This window comes from Heliconius melpomene, chromosome 17 (assembly GCF_056956725.1).
Source record: "Heliconius melpomene rosina isolate 202511_hmr_F chromosome 17, ASM5695672v1, whole genome shotgun sequence".
Lineage (NCBI taxonomy): Eukaryota > Metazoa > Arthropoda > Insecta > Lepidoptera > Nymphalidae > Heliconius > Heliconius melpomene.
Genome location: NC_140405.1, coordinates 12,878,148 through 12,893,783, shown reverse-complemented (window position 1 = coordinate 12,893,783; position 15,636 = coordinate 12,878,148). Strand labels below are relative to the sequence as shown.

Sequence of the window (15,636 nt, the reverse complement as noted above, 5' to 3'; positions counted from 1 at the left end):
TCAATTAGGGGAGGCCAATGACTCAATTCTTAAATTTAAAAGTCATGAGGCAAAAAAAGGTTTAGAAAATACCTCATGTTTATATGATGAGCTGGTGGGATGTAACCCACAATTGAGTTCCTGCTTAAATCCAGTTTTGATCGATTTAACAAAGGATGATTCACATGTTGAGCAAAATAAAAAGTTTTCATCAAAAAATAAATTTAAGAAATATATTAAGTTAAAAAAAATATTGAAAAAACTAATAAACTTCTTAAATTAAAATTTCCGGCTAGGCAAATAAACTTATTAAATAATAGGAAATTAATAAATAAACTTAAATCTTATAATAATAGATTGATTCGAAGCAGGATCATGTATGACCGAGACACATTCCAGCTGCATGATGAAATAAACAACTTAAATAGCTCCCTCAGTGCACTAAGTGAGAAATATGAATCCTCACAAAATCAAATTAAAGAACATATTTTAGCTGCAGGCGATTTGGTTGACCTTTGCAATTACAACATGGAAAGATTTGAATCACTAACAAATAAACATAGATGTGGTTGTTCAGTTGTAGGTTCCACTGAATCAATTCCCTCGCAAAAGATAAACAATTCTGAGGCTGTGGGTGACTCGGCCATGTATAATTTAAACAATAAAAATATTCTCAATAAAAATAAGAAAAATAATTTACATATTGTCAATTCCTCCCGCTCCTCATCAAATAATGTTTTTGTTATATCTGATAAATTAGGTCAAGGCTTTGGGTCCCTACTTAGTCACCATTTTTCAAATGTATTTAATGCATGTTCGCCTGGAGCCAGTTACCACTTTAATATTAAGAAAATTATCTCCATGAATTTAAATAAGCATAGTACTGTTGTACTATTACATGGTCATAATTTGTCAGTGAGGAAACAAGATAATATAAAGAGTATAGAAAACTTGCTTGACTTACATAGTAAAACTAAATGTAAATTTATTATATGCTCTTTTCCATATTCTTCTTCCTTCACAGAAAAATAAAATAAATATATATGAAGGCGCGCTGCTATGTATTAGTTTTAATTATAATTTCGCAATTATTACATTTCGATTTTAATTGATTTATGTAATGGATTATATTAGAAGAATATTTAAAATGGAGCGGGTAACCCCGAATAGGGTAGTAGGTGTAGCCACAAGGAATAGCGGATGTCATTGGTTGACAGCGATGGCGCGAGATGTTCGCCAACTAACCTATTGGCTCCTAATCTATTGTAATTTTGTGAAACTTGTGAGATTTATTGTAGAACTCTTATGTAAACGAGTAATAAGACATTGTAGAATATAAGTGTGACTTTTATTTAAACATCTCTGTTGCTGCAACGCCCACAAATGAATAGTGACAACCAAGACCGCTGAGGCCCCTTCTGATGCTTCTACGTATATTGATATTATACTGTAGTATTTGATATTCTACGTTTATTGGAGATAACGTCATGATACCCATTCCCGATGTGTACAAGTCTAAAGTTGACCTAAGGAATATCATTGGAGTTGTTATTGATATCACTGATGAGGGGCTGTACAAAATTGGAACGAAACATGGAATTCTTCAAACACTCTATTGCAGGTAGGCATATGTTTAGTTAATTATGTTAACGTTAACTAACGGTTAATTCAACGACTTTTCATTTAAACCAGCCTAAATATAAATTAACAGTAAATTACAAATGTTAAAAGTTCAAGGTTACTTAATTGTTTATCAAGAATACAATTTGCGGACTTTTTTCAGAACCCAGTTTGACGTGAGTGCCCAAAGATTCTTCACTGAAAATGACGTGAATATGGAGAGTGAGATTTCTTTAAGAACCGCAGCAACAAAACATTCCATTGGTAGCGGTCAAGGATTTCTAAAATATTCTTGTACAACAAGCTGCAAATCAAATAGGTGCCTTTGCAAAAAGAAAAATGTACTCTGCAATTCTAAATGCCATTCCAGTTTGTCATGTAACAATAAGTAATCAATAAACACGTTTAGTTATGTTCCTCAGAATATCGAAATGTGAATAATTCATTACCCTTAAACAACCCGGCAAAACTAGTTTATCCGTACGCTACCCGGCCAAACTAATTCGGCCTAACAGTTCTACCAGGCTGAACTAGTTTATCCTAACGCTATTAGGCCAAACCAGTTCAGCCTGTAATCAATAAGGCCAAACTAGTTTATCCTAGTGTGGTCAGGAAAAACTAGAACATCCTGGTCCAAACTAGTTTGTCCGGTAACATATATAACCTGAACTTGACATTACATAATACGACAGAACGTCATAGCGATGCATTATTTTATTTAGATTTAAATAAATTTATTTATAATAGCTGTAAGTTAACAGAAGTTACATTGTATCTACCTTTATATTTTAAGAAACAAATTGCTACTTTAGTAGCATATAATATACAAAATCCCGTTGTACATGGTATAACGAAAGAAATAAAATGTACTAATAATACTTCTATAAAGTATAATGATGTAAGTTCCAATTTAAACTAGACAATAAGACAACGCCTAGGTCATTTAAATTTAACATTGTACATCAGAATATGCAAGGCCTAGGAGGGAAAGAACTAGAACTAGAATTATTTCTAAAAAAATTCAATATTCATATAATGTGTATAACAGAGCACTGGATCTCGAAATGTAATATAGTAAATATTGAAAATTATAAATTGTCAAATTCGTTCGTTAGAGAGAAGGGGCGGCCCGCTTCGGTCTTCAGTGTGAACTGAAGCAAGTACAAAAGAGGACATCAGCCGCAACTTGTGTGTCTGTGAATACCGTTAGAAAAATCATAGCGGAGTCAAACGATCCCAGTAATCCGTGCTCAAGTATGGCTCCAATTTTTCGGACGACTGGTAAAAAAAGAAGAAAGGCGAAAACCATTACTGAGATTGACAACTTTGATGCTAGTTACATTAAATGATGTGTACACAACTTCCATTTGGCGGAACCACGCAATTACCAACTTTGCAGCTTCTCTTAAATAAACTTAAGACAGAAATACATTTTAAGGGTCCAAAAGAAAGCTTGAGAAAAATTTTACGGCAGCTCGGTTTTCTATGGAAAAAAACGGAAAACAATATAAAAATATTAGTTCAAAAGTAAAACATTAGACTCAAGGGAATAGAATATTTTTAAAAATTAGCAAATACAGACAAGGAGGTAGACCAGTTATTTACACAGAAGAATCATATGTAGATTCATCACATACGTCTTCGATGGCTTGGGATGACGGCACACCGAATGGCGTGAAATATTTTTCATATTTCGAAAGGGCAACGAGTTGTCATAGTACATGCCGGTTCAGAGTCTGGTTTTGTTCCAAATGCACTACTAATGTTTAAAGCAGGAACAAAAACTGGTAATTATTATAGTAATATGAATAGTGAATTATCAGAAATGGGTAAGCACGTAATAGCCTTATAGAGTAAATGGTAATTAAATAATAAAAAATACATATGTGATTATTACAATAAATAATATTTTATAATTGATATTCGACACTTGTCTATGATTTGGCGTTTGGAACATCTGTCTATGATGGCTGGTGATAGAAAACGATAGAATTACGAATATATTTGACTTATAGTATTATTATAAATGTATTATATATCCTCGGCTATCTTAATTATAAATGTCAATAGATTTATCATTAATATAATATTAAGTTAATCAATTATTATTGTAATTACAAATGTGGTTAAGTCCTATTGGTAATTATACTGGGCTGGAGCAGTGAAAGGCTGTGTTGTTATAACGTTAAGGGTACCCTGAAGCCTACAAATGTGGTTACAAGTCCACGGCACTGCTCCTAGCTTCACATCATTTAACACGTTCCCTGTCCCAATACAAAAATGCAAAATTGACCGACAAGTCCAACAGGGATTTTTGAATAATTTGTTTTTTTGTTGTCATAGGATACCTTTAGTAATAATAATAATTAAAAAAAAAACAGATGTAGGGTATTTCTACCTGAAACACATATGGTCCATGAGCGTAGAGGGTCGTTTATGCTCCTGCACGTTCATGAAACACATGTGGTTCATGGGACTTTTTCTGTATTTTTTTGGTTTTCATTAGTATTTATTTATTGTGAATATTTTATTATTATTATATAACTAAATTTACGATATTTTCAAACTATAAAATAAGATTTCATTGATAATCTGGTTATAACGCATGTGATATTTTTGTTGAAAATGTTACGCGAATTATTAACGGAGGAATTGCAATGTTTACTGAAAGACAGTGACTTTGGATTGAGTGAAAATGAAATGGATTCAAACAGTGAAAACAGCGATATACAAGGCGAGCCTGATTCTGATAGTTCGGATCAAGAACCGAGTATTTTTGCTGATGACGATGTTGATGATCCTGATTTTGATCCAGGTGAGAATTTCTGTTCAAACATTATAACCGGTGACCGTGGTAGAGATTCTCCAGCCAATTCATCGGCTAATTCATCGGATATCGTCATAAATTCACCTAGGCCAGAAATGAGCAGAAGGCGGACTGCTGGTGAGATTATGCGGCTTACTCCGCAGGAAATAAATGATATAGATAGAGAAAATGGCTGGAGCCAGGAAATCCTACCACTGTCACATCAACCTTATGCCCAATACTTCATGTCCAAAGCGAACAATCCGTTGTATCCATTTATCGACGTATATTGACCAATGAAGTGTTAGATCTTATGGTCACTCACACAAATTTGTACGCTTCTCAACTAAAACAGAATGTCAACATGTCACTTCATAGCTGCATGCATCGGTGGAAATGTTGAAATTTATTGCCTTTTACATGTTGATGGGTATTGTGAAATTTCCAACATTTGAATCGCATTGGAAACTAGATACGATTTACTACCATCCAATATTTCACAACATGTCATATAATCGGTTCTCGTCAATATTAAGTTGCTGGCACTTTGTTGATAATGAAGCTCCGAGGGATCAAAACGAACGTCTATACAAAATAAAACCACTTTTGGACCTTGTTATCAATAACTGGAAGAGCTTACTGTTAGTAAGAATGAATGTATCGTCATTTGGATAAGCCTGGGAGTGTCATAGTTCAATTATGTGACGGTCTTCTAGATGCCGGACGGATAATTGTGTGTGACAACTATTACAATACCGTAGGATTGGCAAAATATTAACAGCAGCGTAAGACAGACTTATGCGGCACTCTACGGGTAAATAAAAAAGAACTTCCATGGGCAATAAGATTGAAAAAAATGGGACCTAAGAAAAGTGAAGTAATTGCTAGTCAGAAGGACAATGTAACAGTCATGAAATGGCGAGATAAACGCGACGTAGCTATGATTTCTACATGCCATGATGCCGATATGCATATGTCTTCAGGATATAGGCCAATGATGAAGCCAGAAGCCGTGCTCTATTACAATGAGCGAAAAAAAGGCATAGATGTATCTGACCAGCTTGCAAGTTATTATGACCCTAAAAGAAAGTCAGTCGTTTGCATGGTACAAAAAGATCGCTATAGATGTGTGGGTGATTCCATAAATTGGTGACCTCGACGGTGAATAGTGTAAGGGTGAAAGGATAAAATGAGTAGGGAAAGTGATTCGCAAAAATCTACCACGTCACATCAACGTGTACGGCGTTGAACCCCTAAGGTGGACCACGTGTCGACGGACATATTTAGAGTCGGCGTTCGTATCCCACCGTTTTGGCCGGAGAAGCCAGCAACCTGGTTCGCCCAAATGGGTCAGTTCTCAATTGCAAGAATAAGTGATGACACGACGAAATTTTACTACGTCATCGGCCAGCTCGATAACCAATACGCCGCGGAAGTTGAGGACATTATAACCGCACCAGCTGAAACGGATAAATATAATAAACTAAAAAGCGAATTGATTAAGAGACTATCCGTGTCGAAGGAGAACAAAGTCAAGCAACTTTTAATGCATGAGGAGCTTGGTAACAGAAAGCCCTCACAATTTTTGAGACATTTACGCAGTCCAGCAGGACATGGTATAACATTTCACACAACAGTTCTTGAAAACCATCTGGTCGAGTCGTCTTCCTAGATCGATGCAGCCTATTATAGCATCACAGTCTGTATTGGCCCTAGATGCTCTGGCGGACCTGGCAGACCGTATTGATGACATCGCATCCTCAGTACCTCATGTTGCTTCCACAAGTAGGACATTAGATAAGAGTTAGTGGATACTATATAGAGTGGATACTATGACAAAACAAATCGCTGAGCTTACCCGCAAAGTATCCAATTCGTCATATTCATGATTTTTCGCATGCTGGCTGTACAACCTTTTCGACTATTGACTTAGTTAAAGCCTACAATCAGATTCCAGTTGTAGAAGAAGATATACCGAAGACGGTAGAAGAAGATATACACACCTTCGTCAGGGTATAAATATTGTTTAACAGCTGTTGACCGCTTCACACGATGGCCTGAGGTTGTTCCCATAGCTGATATTAGGGCGGAGACAGTTGCTAAAGCATTTTTGAATGTATGGATTGCTCGTTTTGGTTGTCCTACTCTTATAACTACTGATCGAGGTAGACAATTTGATTCTTCTTTATTCCAAATTCTAGCTAAGTACATAGGTTTTAAACACCGAAAGACTACAGCTTACCATCCACAATGTAATGGGTTAGTAGAGATATTCCATCGTCAATTGAAAACCTTAATAATGTGTCACGGTGACAAGAGTTGGACTGAAACATTACCTTTCATTTTATTAGGTATTAGGAATGCTCTTAAAGAAGATATAGAAACTTCTTCAACTCGATTATTATATAGAGAACCTTTGCGTGCCTTTTGCAGGAGAATTTTATAATTACAGCTCTAAAAACAACTGAACGGATTTTACAAATTTTTCTTCACGCTTGGGATACTTTGCCCAACGTTTAAAACCTATTGCAACATCAAACCATTCTAAGAAAAATATATTTGTCTTTAACCCTTAAATGCATAGAGTCCCAAAAATGAATCAAAAATTTTTGGCGCGGATATCCGACAACAGTTTTGATATCGATACATTTGGCTGAATGGCAGTGATTCCTTTGTCCATTGACTTTTTAAAAATTAACTTAAATAATGACATTTGTTTTCAATATTTGTATCTTTCTGACGTTTAACCAATTGGCGCGCATTTATGATAGCGGATTCATTTACGTACTTTTAGAAATATTTTGGCGTATTCGTTAAACAAAAAATATTTTCTAAAGGTAAGGCTCTTATTTATTAATTTGCTAGTACTTTTGTCCATATTTCGTAACTATCATGTGTATGGAGGGCTTATTTTGTGTTGATGCAAAAATGGGACAACATGCACTAATGGTATAATTACGACATGTATTTAGTACTATGCTTCCTTTTTTGGTTTGTTTGTTATAGATATGTCTGAAAATAATTGGAGAGACGTCGAAATTGAATTTTGGCTGTGGCAGTTGGAAGATGGTACTATTTCTGAAGATGATTTTCAATCAGATGGCGATGATTTCGGTTTTTATCCTACCCAACAAGATTTGTTAGATGTTTTGGAAAGTGATGATGACGGCGCTGCGGGCAATAATAATACTCAAAACGACGAAGTTCTACCCGATCCACCTTTGATTGTAGACGATGCTCTACTAGTAAATAGTTGTATTATACCCATGCGAATCTTAGATATTCAGAGACTGATATGGAAAAGACAGCCAATGATATATGGGTCATAATCAGAAAAGTGGACATTTTCGAATTCGTAACGTAACTGATATGTAACAATACTGATAATGTTTGTTACGAAACTGATGTCATAAGGCATTATGCACAACAAAGTAAGGATATACGAATAAAACTATTTTTTTTTATTATTTAATGAGACACAAATTAAAATTTTAAAGATTCAATCGTTGAATTAACAGATTATAAATGTAAGAAGAAAACATAACAAACTGTCAATATTAACAATATAATAATGCTAGTTCGTAACATAATAAACTTATATTTCTAGTTAGAGATCACAAAGTTAATGATAAAATTAAATCCACTTTAAAATATATCAAGATTTGAGTCATTATCACTGGAATTACTATTGTTGTTAAATAAACATATATCATGAGTAGGATCAATAATATGAAATGAAGAAGGTCCTGGTGAACTAAAATCATAATATCGTTGATTGTCTGGATGTAATTTAATATCCGATAAAATAGTAACTTTTTGAGTTTTCTTAATATCAGATGATACGGAGTTATTTTTTTCATTTACATAGAGACTATTGTCACTTTCTGTATTCCTTTTGTGTGGTGATTTATTCTCTTTTCCTGGTGACCCTTGCTTATATTTCTTATTGCTTTTCCTCTCACTATATTTTGGCCTTTTTGAAATATTATGAGCTTGGTTTCCTTCCTCTTTTGTATTTTTTTTTCTATCAGTATCTTTTACTGTTTTAGATATCCTTGGTGTACTCGTAGTTATGTTTGGTGTTACCTCTTTGTAGAGGGTGTGGAGTTTTATGTTAAAACAAGAACAGTTTCCCCGCTCATCACCACAAAAACAACTTACATGTCTATATTTTATTACACCAGGCTTATTGGTAGTGATGATTTGATGTAAAGACATGGTTCCAATTAAAGGGTATAAATCGAATACAGCATAAGTTTCCTTTATAACTTTAATATCTTTATCTGATACATAATAAAGACTTATATTGGTTTCTTCTTTTAATAGCATAAAAGCTTCCACAGCATTAGAAATATCTTTTCCATAAGCAACATGTCGATCTAATGTACGTTTTAAAACTCCACCTATACCGTCTGCTGCATTTTTTCCATGAGCTGCTTCGAAATAGGACCATGTAGCATATTTATATCCCAACTGTTTAGTAATCACATCAAAGAGGGCAAAATTCTTCTTTTGCCGGTATTGTGTGGTTGGGCCGTCAGAATGCACATGTAAGGTATCTATCTCAGGGTGTTGATACTTAATTGAATTCAAAACAGGTAACAGATGAGCCCAAATAGAGTGCGGGGTATGCTCGTTATTAGGGGAAATAGAACAAAATCCAGCGGCATCTTCATTTTTTACATATGCTACACCAGTGTGCAATGTTATTTGTGTCCGTGAGGAGGCATAGTGCATACTCTGTATCTCTAAATTATACTTACATTGATAGTTTTCAGAAAAATCAACAACAATTACAATTTCATTCTTTTTAATATTGTCAACACACTCTCGAAATAATTTGTGCTGGTGCATCATATTGAAATAATGCTTCTTAAATAATGTAACCTCTTGTTGAAATTTTTGTAATAAGGAACCAAACTGATCAGAGATTACTTCTTTTGAAAATCTTTTAGAAAAAGTCTCCACCTCTTCACCTTCTTCATTAATTTTTTTGTAAGGCACAGTTTTCATACACCACTGCAGCCAACAGACGGTTTTGTCATCAGGATTTTTTTTAATTTCAACTTTTTTCATGGCACACACATGGCAATTTCCATACATGCACTCTTTGCAACTTAGATTACAAGCAATATCTTTCAAAATATCTTCAATTTTATTTGTTTTTAGGATTCCGAGCTTGTAAAGTTTCGTTATTTTAAAACCTATGTTAGCGTGTCGTATACAAGCACACGTTTCTCTATTATGTAACTTTGGACTCAGGACGTAAAATGGACGGTATCTGACCAGGGTAGAATACGACGCTTTGCCTCCTTCTTTTTTATAAGTCCTATATAGATTCAATATAGTGTCTGTCAAGAATCGTATTTGCATTTTAGTTTTTTCTTTAGTTTTGCATTCTTTCTTGCCAGCTGTAGCTCGGCTAATATCATCTCTCAAATAAAAATTATGTATCTGTTGAATAAGGGATTTCCTTTGTGTAGAAATTTTTTTTTTTATACGAATTCTGCTTTTTATACCAATAGTATGCCTCAATTTTGTGACCATACGATACTTCTTAGTTATAGGACTATTTACAATTTTTTTAATCACTGTTTTTTCTGTCGGTGAAGACTGCTTATATATCGAACTAATAGACTCCGAAAGAATATTAAATTCAGAAGGTATCGATTGGTCTCTGTCAATTGTTACATGTCTTGATTTATTTCTCTCATTGAAAATTATTTGTTTTAGGCGATAAATTTGCTTTCTCATTGTTTCCTGTTTTGTTAATGTTTTTTTTAATTTATCTTCGCACTGTCGGAGCTTATTTTGAAAATTAATTATTTTAAGTTTCCAACTTTTTACACATTCCTTTGAAACCATTGAAGTATTTGTAGTTCTAGATTCATTTAAAATTTTATTATTCTTCTTTTTTTTATAATATCGATCAGAATATTCTCTCCATTTTGCTCTTGTTTTTTCTTGTTGAAGTTGGTTTTGTTCATTAATTTTTATTTTTTTAAGTTTAATTCTTTGTAAGTGTTTATTCCGCATATCTTCATATTTAATAGGATTGGTCTGTTTAAGACGTTCTCTATATTTTTTTTGTCTTTCAGCATTTGACATAGGAGCCATGACGCTTACTAAAAATAAAATAATATTTATCAATTATATTAGGCATTTAATAACATTTCATGTTTATTGTTTAGATCTTTAACAACGCTAGTACAGAAGGTATTTGTTTTTAAATAAAAGCTTCACCCGCTTTAACTACATATTTATTAATTTACTATTTCCATAGAAGAAAATAGTAATCACAAAATCACAACTAATTTCAGGAAGAATAAAATAATGCTTTTATCTAAATTGGTTAAGCCGTTTCTGAGATTAGCGTGCACAAACACATAGACAAACAAGCAAACAGGCAAAAAACTTTAAAAACTTTTGGTTAGTTTACGTTATGAAAAGCCACTAATTTTTGTTTTCATATGCAAGCAATTTTTTTTCTTATATACATATCTTCCATATACAAGCACCGGTTCGGTACAATTTATATTATATATATATATATAATAAAACATTGGTAGCGTAATTGTGAACTAGGCTTCATATTTTCTCAGTTTCGTTACGTAACGAAATATAACGAAATTGAAAATGAAGTCTGAGAAATTCTAACCTTTTTAAATATTTGCTCATAAGCCACGTGTTGCATGTGCAAGCATTGAAGTTCTTTTTTGAGATTTTGTAAAAAGAAGCAAATAACATAAACAAGAAAACGAAATTATAGAATACTTACCAAAATAAAAGCCGTTTATAACCCTGAGATGTAATTTCACTCATTCACTCAAAAACGTTTGAACCTCTCGACTGCTGCGAGAACACTACTGGTTGTAGCTACGATAGCATTAACTTTTACAATAATGTTGCCACAATAAAAAATAATATTAAATAACATTCAAAATAATTGCGTTCATAATTTAATTGTACGTTACTAGCCCTGAGTAACAAAAAGACAATATTTTGGGACAAATTTACTTAATTAATATATATTATTTGTTAAATAATGTATCAATAAAAGTAGTTCTATTCAATATTATGCATAAAGTAAAGTAATATAAACATATCTGAAATCAAATAAAACCATAAACATTCGTAACAAATCAAGTTTTAAAAAGTAAAGTGGTGAATGGGACACGAAAAATTGTATGGAAGCATTTTGAAAAGTTTTTTTCAACTAACAAAAAATACTATTATTAGCCATAATACACTTAAAATATTACAAAAATCTTTAAGTTAATAAGTAAATTTATCTTAAATGGCAAAATATTTAAGCTATCTTTAAAATTGTATTTTTAAAACGCATTCAAAGTAGCGGGACAAGAAAAGACACAAAATGGTCACTTTTTCTGATTATGACCCATATAATGAAAATCTAACTACATTTCGTAGCTCATAAGATTATCCTGAATGTGTGATGAATCTTCAGACACCGTTTCAGTATTTTTCATACTTTTTCACTGAAGAGTTTTTAGTTCATATAGTAAGCGAGACAAACAGATACGCTGTACAAACTAAACCTGATCGGCCCGAAGTTATTACACTAGGAGAATTGAGGAAGTATTTAGGAATATTGATTTACATGAGCGTTTACCATTATGATAGTGTACGTAGTTATTGGGCTAACAAACATGGGTTTGAGGCGATAATAAAAGCGATGCCTGTCAATAAATTTGAAAAAATAAGACGTGTTCTTCACTTCAATGATAATAATAATGTCGATGGAGTAGATATTGCGTCTGTTAGCTGGAAAGATAATAAGCAGGTGGTACTGCTCTCCACTTATGTAGGCGCTGAACCAGTCGAGAGTATAGAACGGTATGACAAAGTCGAAAAGAAAAAGATCTCTATAGACTGCCCAAAAATCGTCAAGGAGCACAACGCCCATATGGGGGGCGTTGATGTCATGGATTAATTTTTGGGCAGATACAGAATAAAAGTAAAAACCAGAAAGTGGTATATGAGAATATTCTACCATCTTCTAGAAGTCGCAATAATAAACTCTTGTGTTCTATACAAATCGGTTGAGATCAAAAAGGGATTGGAACCGAGAAAATTCATGAATCTGGCAGAGTTTAGGACAGAGCTTGCTGATGTACTATGTACTTATGGTGCCGTGAGTCATCCCACTAGAGGACGTCCAAGTAACAGTAGTATCGTTATCGATGCCGCAGGATCTCAAGCAAAAAGAAAAAAAGTTTTACCGACTGTTGACGTTCGTCGTGATAATCTTGGTCACAACCAAGTAAAAACTGAAAGTTTTATAAAATGCACAAAATGCAATGTACAGGGTGAGTCATATTGAACTTTCCGGTTTTGCAAGGACGTTGCACGAAGAAGGGAAGGAGTAGAAGGGTGGGGATGGTGTCATTAGACGCGCCATGACATGCAGTTTTAGTGTGAGCAATGATCCCCCGCACTGCTGTTTTGATCTTCAGTGATGAGGCACATTTTCACCTCGCCGGAACTGTCAACAAACAGAATTTTCGATACTGGGCTGAGAATAACCCACGAAACCTACACGAACGACCACTTCACAGCCCTCGAGTGACAGTGTGGTGCGCTATTGCAGAGTTTGGTGTGTGGGGTCCCTATTTTTTTGAAGAAGATGGTCAAGTCGTCACAGTTACCTCTGCTCGGTATTGCGACATGCTTGAAACTTTTCTGAAACCGAAATTGGAGGAATTAACGCAGAATCATGACAACGATAACATCTGGTTCCAACAAGATGGTGCTACAGCCCATACATCCAGGCGTTCAATGGAAATCCTGCGACAAATGTTTCCCGGTCATCTCATTTCTTTGCGAGGTGACGTTGGGTGGCCGCCGAGATCACCTGATTTAACCCCTGCGATTTCTTTCTCTGGGGTTACCTGAAGGAAAAGGTGTACACGCATCGTCCCCGAACCATCGATGAACTGAAGGCTGCAATCACGGAAGAAATCAATGCTATTCCGCTGAATATGACTCGACGAGTAATGGACAACTTCCGGGAAAGGCTTCAGCAGTGTGTGGTCAATGGAGGTAGACATTTACAGGATATCATTTTTAAAACCAACTAAATTAAAACTGCATGTTATGTGCTTTCAAACAATAAAATAATTTTTACTGCATGTCGCTTTGTTTTTAATACACACCTTATTGAAATCGGAAAGTTCAATATGACTCACCCTGTATTTCTTTGTTCCAAGAAAGGAAACGACTGCTTCAATCTCTTTCATACCAACTAAAGAATTTTTATGTCTATTTTGCATAGTGTACCAAAAATGAATCATAAATATTTTTCAATAAAAACCCAATAAGATATGACTTATAATTTTTTTTATATTTTTCCCGGTTTCCACTCATTTCAAATATTATAACCCTATTTTTTAAATAAAATTCATTAATTCATGCATTTAAGGGTTAAAAACCTCAAAACGTGTTCTCACTTGTTTCATAGGGAAGACGCTCTTAGAGGTTCCGAAGAGGCCGCACGAAGTAATTTTAAGAAAAGATAAGTATTTTATAATTAACGTAAAAGGAAAAAACGTCACTGTATCAGTGGACCTCCTTAAACCAGCTTATATACTGAAAGAGGAATCCTCAAATGTATGTAATTCAAAAAATCCTATTACAGCTTCTTCTCCAAATTTGAAAATGACCAGATCTGGACGACAGGTTAAATTTACCGATTTTTTTCGCCCTTAGACACGGTCTCTGGAGGTGAGTGATGTGGGTGACTCCATAGATGTTTTGATTTGTGCATCTGTAACTAACGCTACACTTTTATATCGGAAACTACATTCAACTGCTAATAGAAAATTACGCAAAACCGTACTACAGACGCAGCAAGAAATTATTAGGGAATTTTTGCAATAGAATAATGCATCCGATGCAAGTACAAATACATTTACTAATAGTCCAAGACTGCTCTGCTCTGATACTAGCTCGATAAGAACTCGAACACTTTCTGTCTAAAATTTCAATAAAATTGTACGAAAATGATGCCGTGGATGCTACGGAGAGTTGCGAAAAGAAGGTACAAACTGGGAAATTGCTGCAAAAAGAGTAAAACGAGTGGATGCTGAATGTTTGCAATGCAAAAAATCGTTTTGTTTTAAAAACGAAGAAGAATACGAACGTTAAACTGTGTAACCGCCGTGAGCTATCGTCAGTCAGTGTGCTAACGGAATGATTTTCAAAATTTCGGGAGAGGGAGAGTAGAGAAGTATTTGTTTCTTAATTTTTTATATTCCCACACATATCTCAAAACTCATATTTATAGTGAGCTAAATCCCTTCTCACATTTTGGTACCGTTATTGTCTCACTTTGCTTGACAAGTTGGAAGCTTAGCTGTAGACATACATGTTTGCCTCAGACAAATACACCAATACAAAAAACTATACAGTACTCAATTATATACAAACTACTATAAGTTTATAACAATTTTAAATAATATTAAATTATAATTAACATGTAAATTGGCATCAAAATTTTACTGTATTAATTTATTATTTGCCTACCTACCAGCAATATAATTTATCAATAATTTCTAAAGTTGGCTAATAATTGCTCGCATTGTTAATATTTACTATTTTTATTACTTAATTTTCTTTTTTTCTAACTATTTTTTTAAAAGTATTTTATTTATTTTCTTTTTAGTTCTTATATATATAAAAATAAATTTCCTCTTCTTTATTTCCTCGTAGCCTATTGCTTTCTATTTTTCAGCATATTAATAATGGATAAGCAAATCATGACCCGCAAAGCCTCTGCAAAGCACCTAGAAGGCAAACTGAAGCAAGCTTTACAAGAACTTAAATCTTCCCAAGACCTCTGTAAGCAGCTTCTTCAGGAACGTGAGGACAGTGAGGAGGAAATTACCATTATCATAAAAAAAAATAAAGAAAAAATGAACGGATGTAACCCACATTTGAGTTCCTGGTTAAAACCAGTTTTGATTGATTTAACAAAGGATGACTCACGTGTTGAGCAAAATATTAAGTTTTCATCAAAAAATAAATTTAAGAAATATATTAAATTAAATAAATTTATTAAAAAAACTAATAAACTTCTTAAATTAAAATTTCCGGCTAAGCAAATAAACTTATTAAATAATAGTAAATCAAAATTAATAAATAATAATAGGGGGTACCCATAAGTAATCAATTATTTTTACTAAGGGATATTTGCTTCAGTATAGCACAGA

The 15,636-nt window shown here is 33.7% G+C and overlaps 1 protein-coding gene and 1 pseudogene across 1 annotated transcript; one reads left to right on the top strand and one right to left on the bottom strand.

The window, feature by feature from the left end:
* Window positions 1-2,634: 2,634 nt before the first annotated feature.
* Window positions 2,635-3,440, top strand: LOC146530378 (uncharacterized; annotated as a pseudogene).
* A 4,516-nt stretch (window positions 3,441-7,956) lies between these two features.
* Window positions 7,957-11,411, bottom strand: LOC146530377 (uncharacterized). Its single transcript, XM_085200937.1, has 2 exons — window positions 11,184-11,411; window positions 7,957-10,530 (listed from the first exon to the last, which is right to left on the bottom strand). The coding sequence occupies exon 2, from the start codon at window positions 10,520-10,522 to the stop codon at window positions 8,051-8,053; it is 2,472 nt and encodes an 823-aa protein (XP_085057063.1). The 5' UTR covers window positions 10,523-10,530; window positions 11,184-11,411; the 3' UTR covers window positions 7,957-8,050.
* Window positions 11,412-15,636: the final 4,225 nt, after the last annotated feature.

Excerpts from the sequence above, each read along its gene's own strand:
- LOC146530377 (XM_085200937.1), bottom strand. The coding sequence starts at position 10,522 with ATGGCTCCTATGTCAAATGCTGAAAGACAAAAAAAATATAGAGAACGT.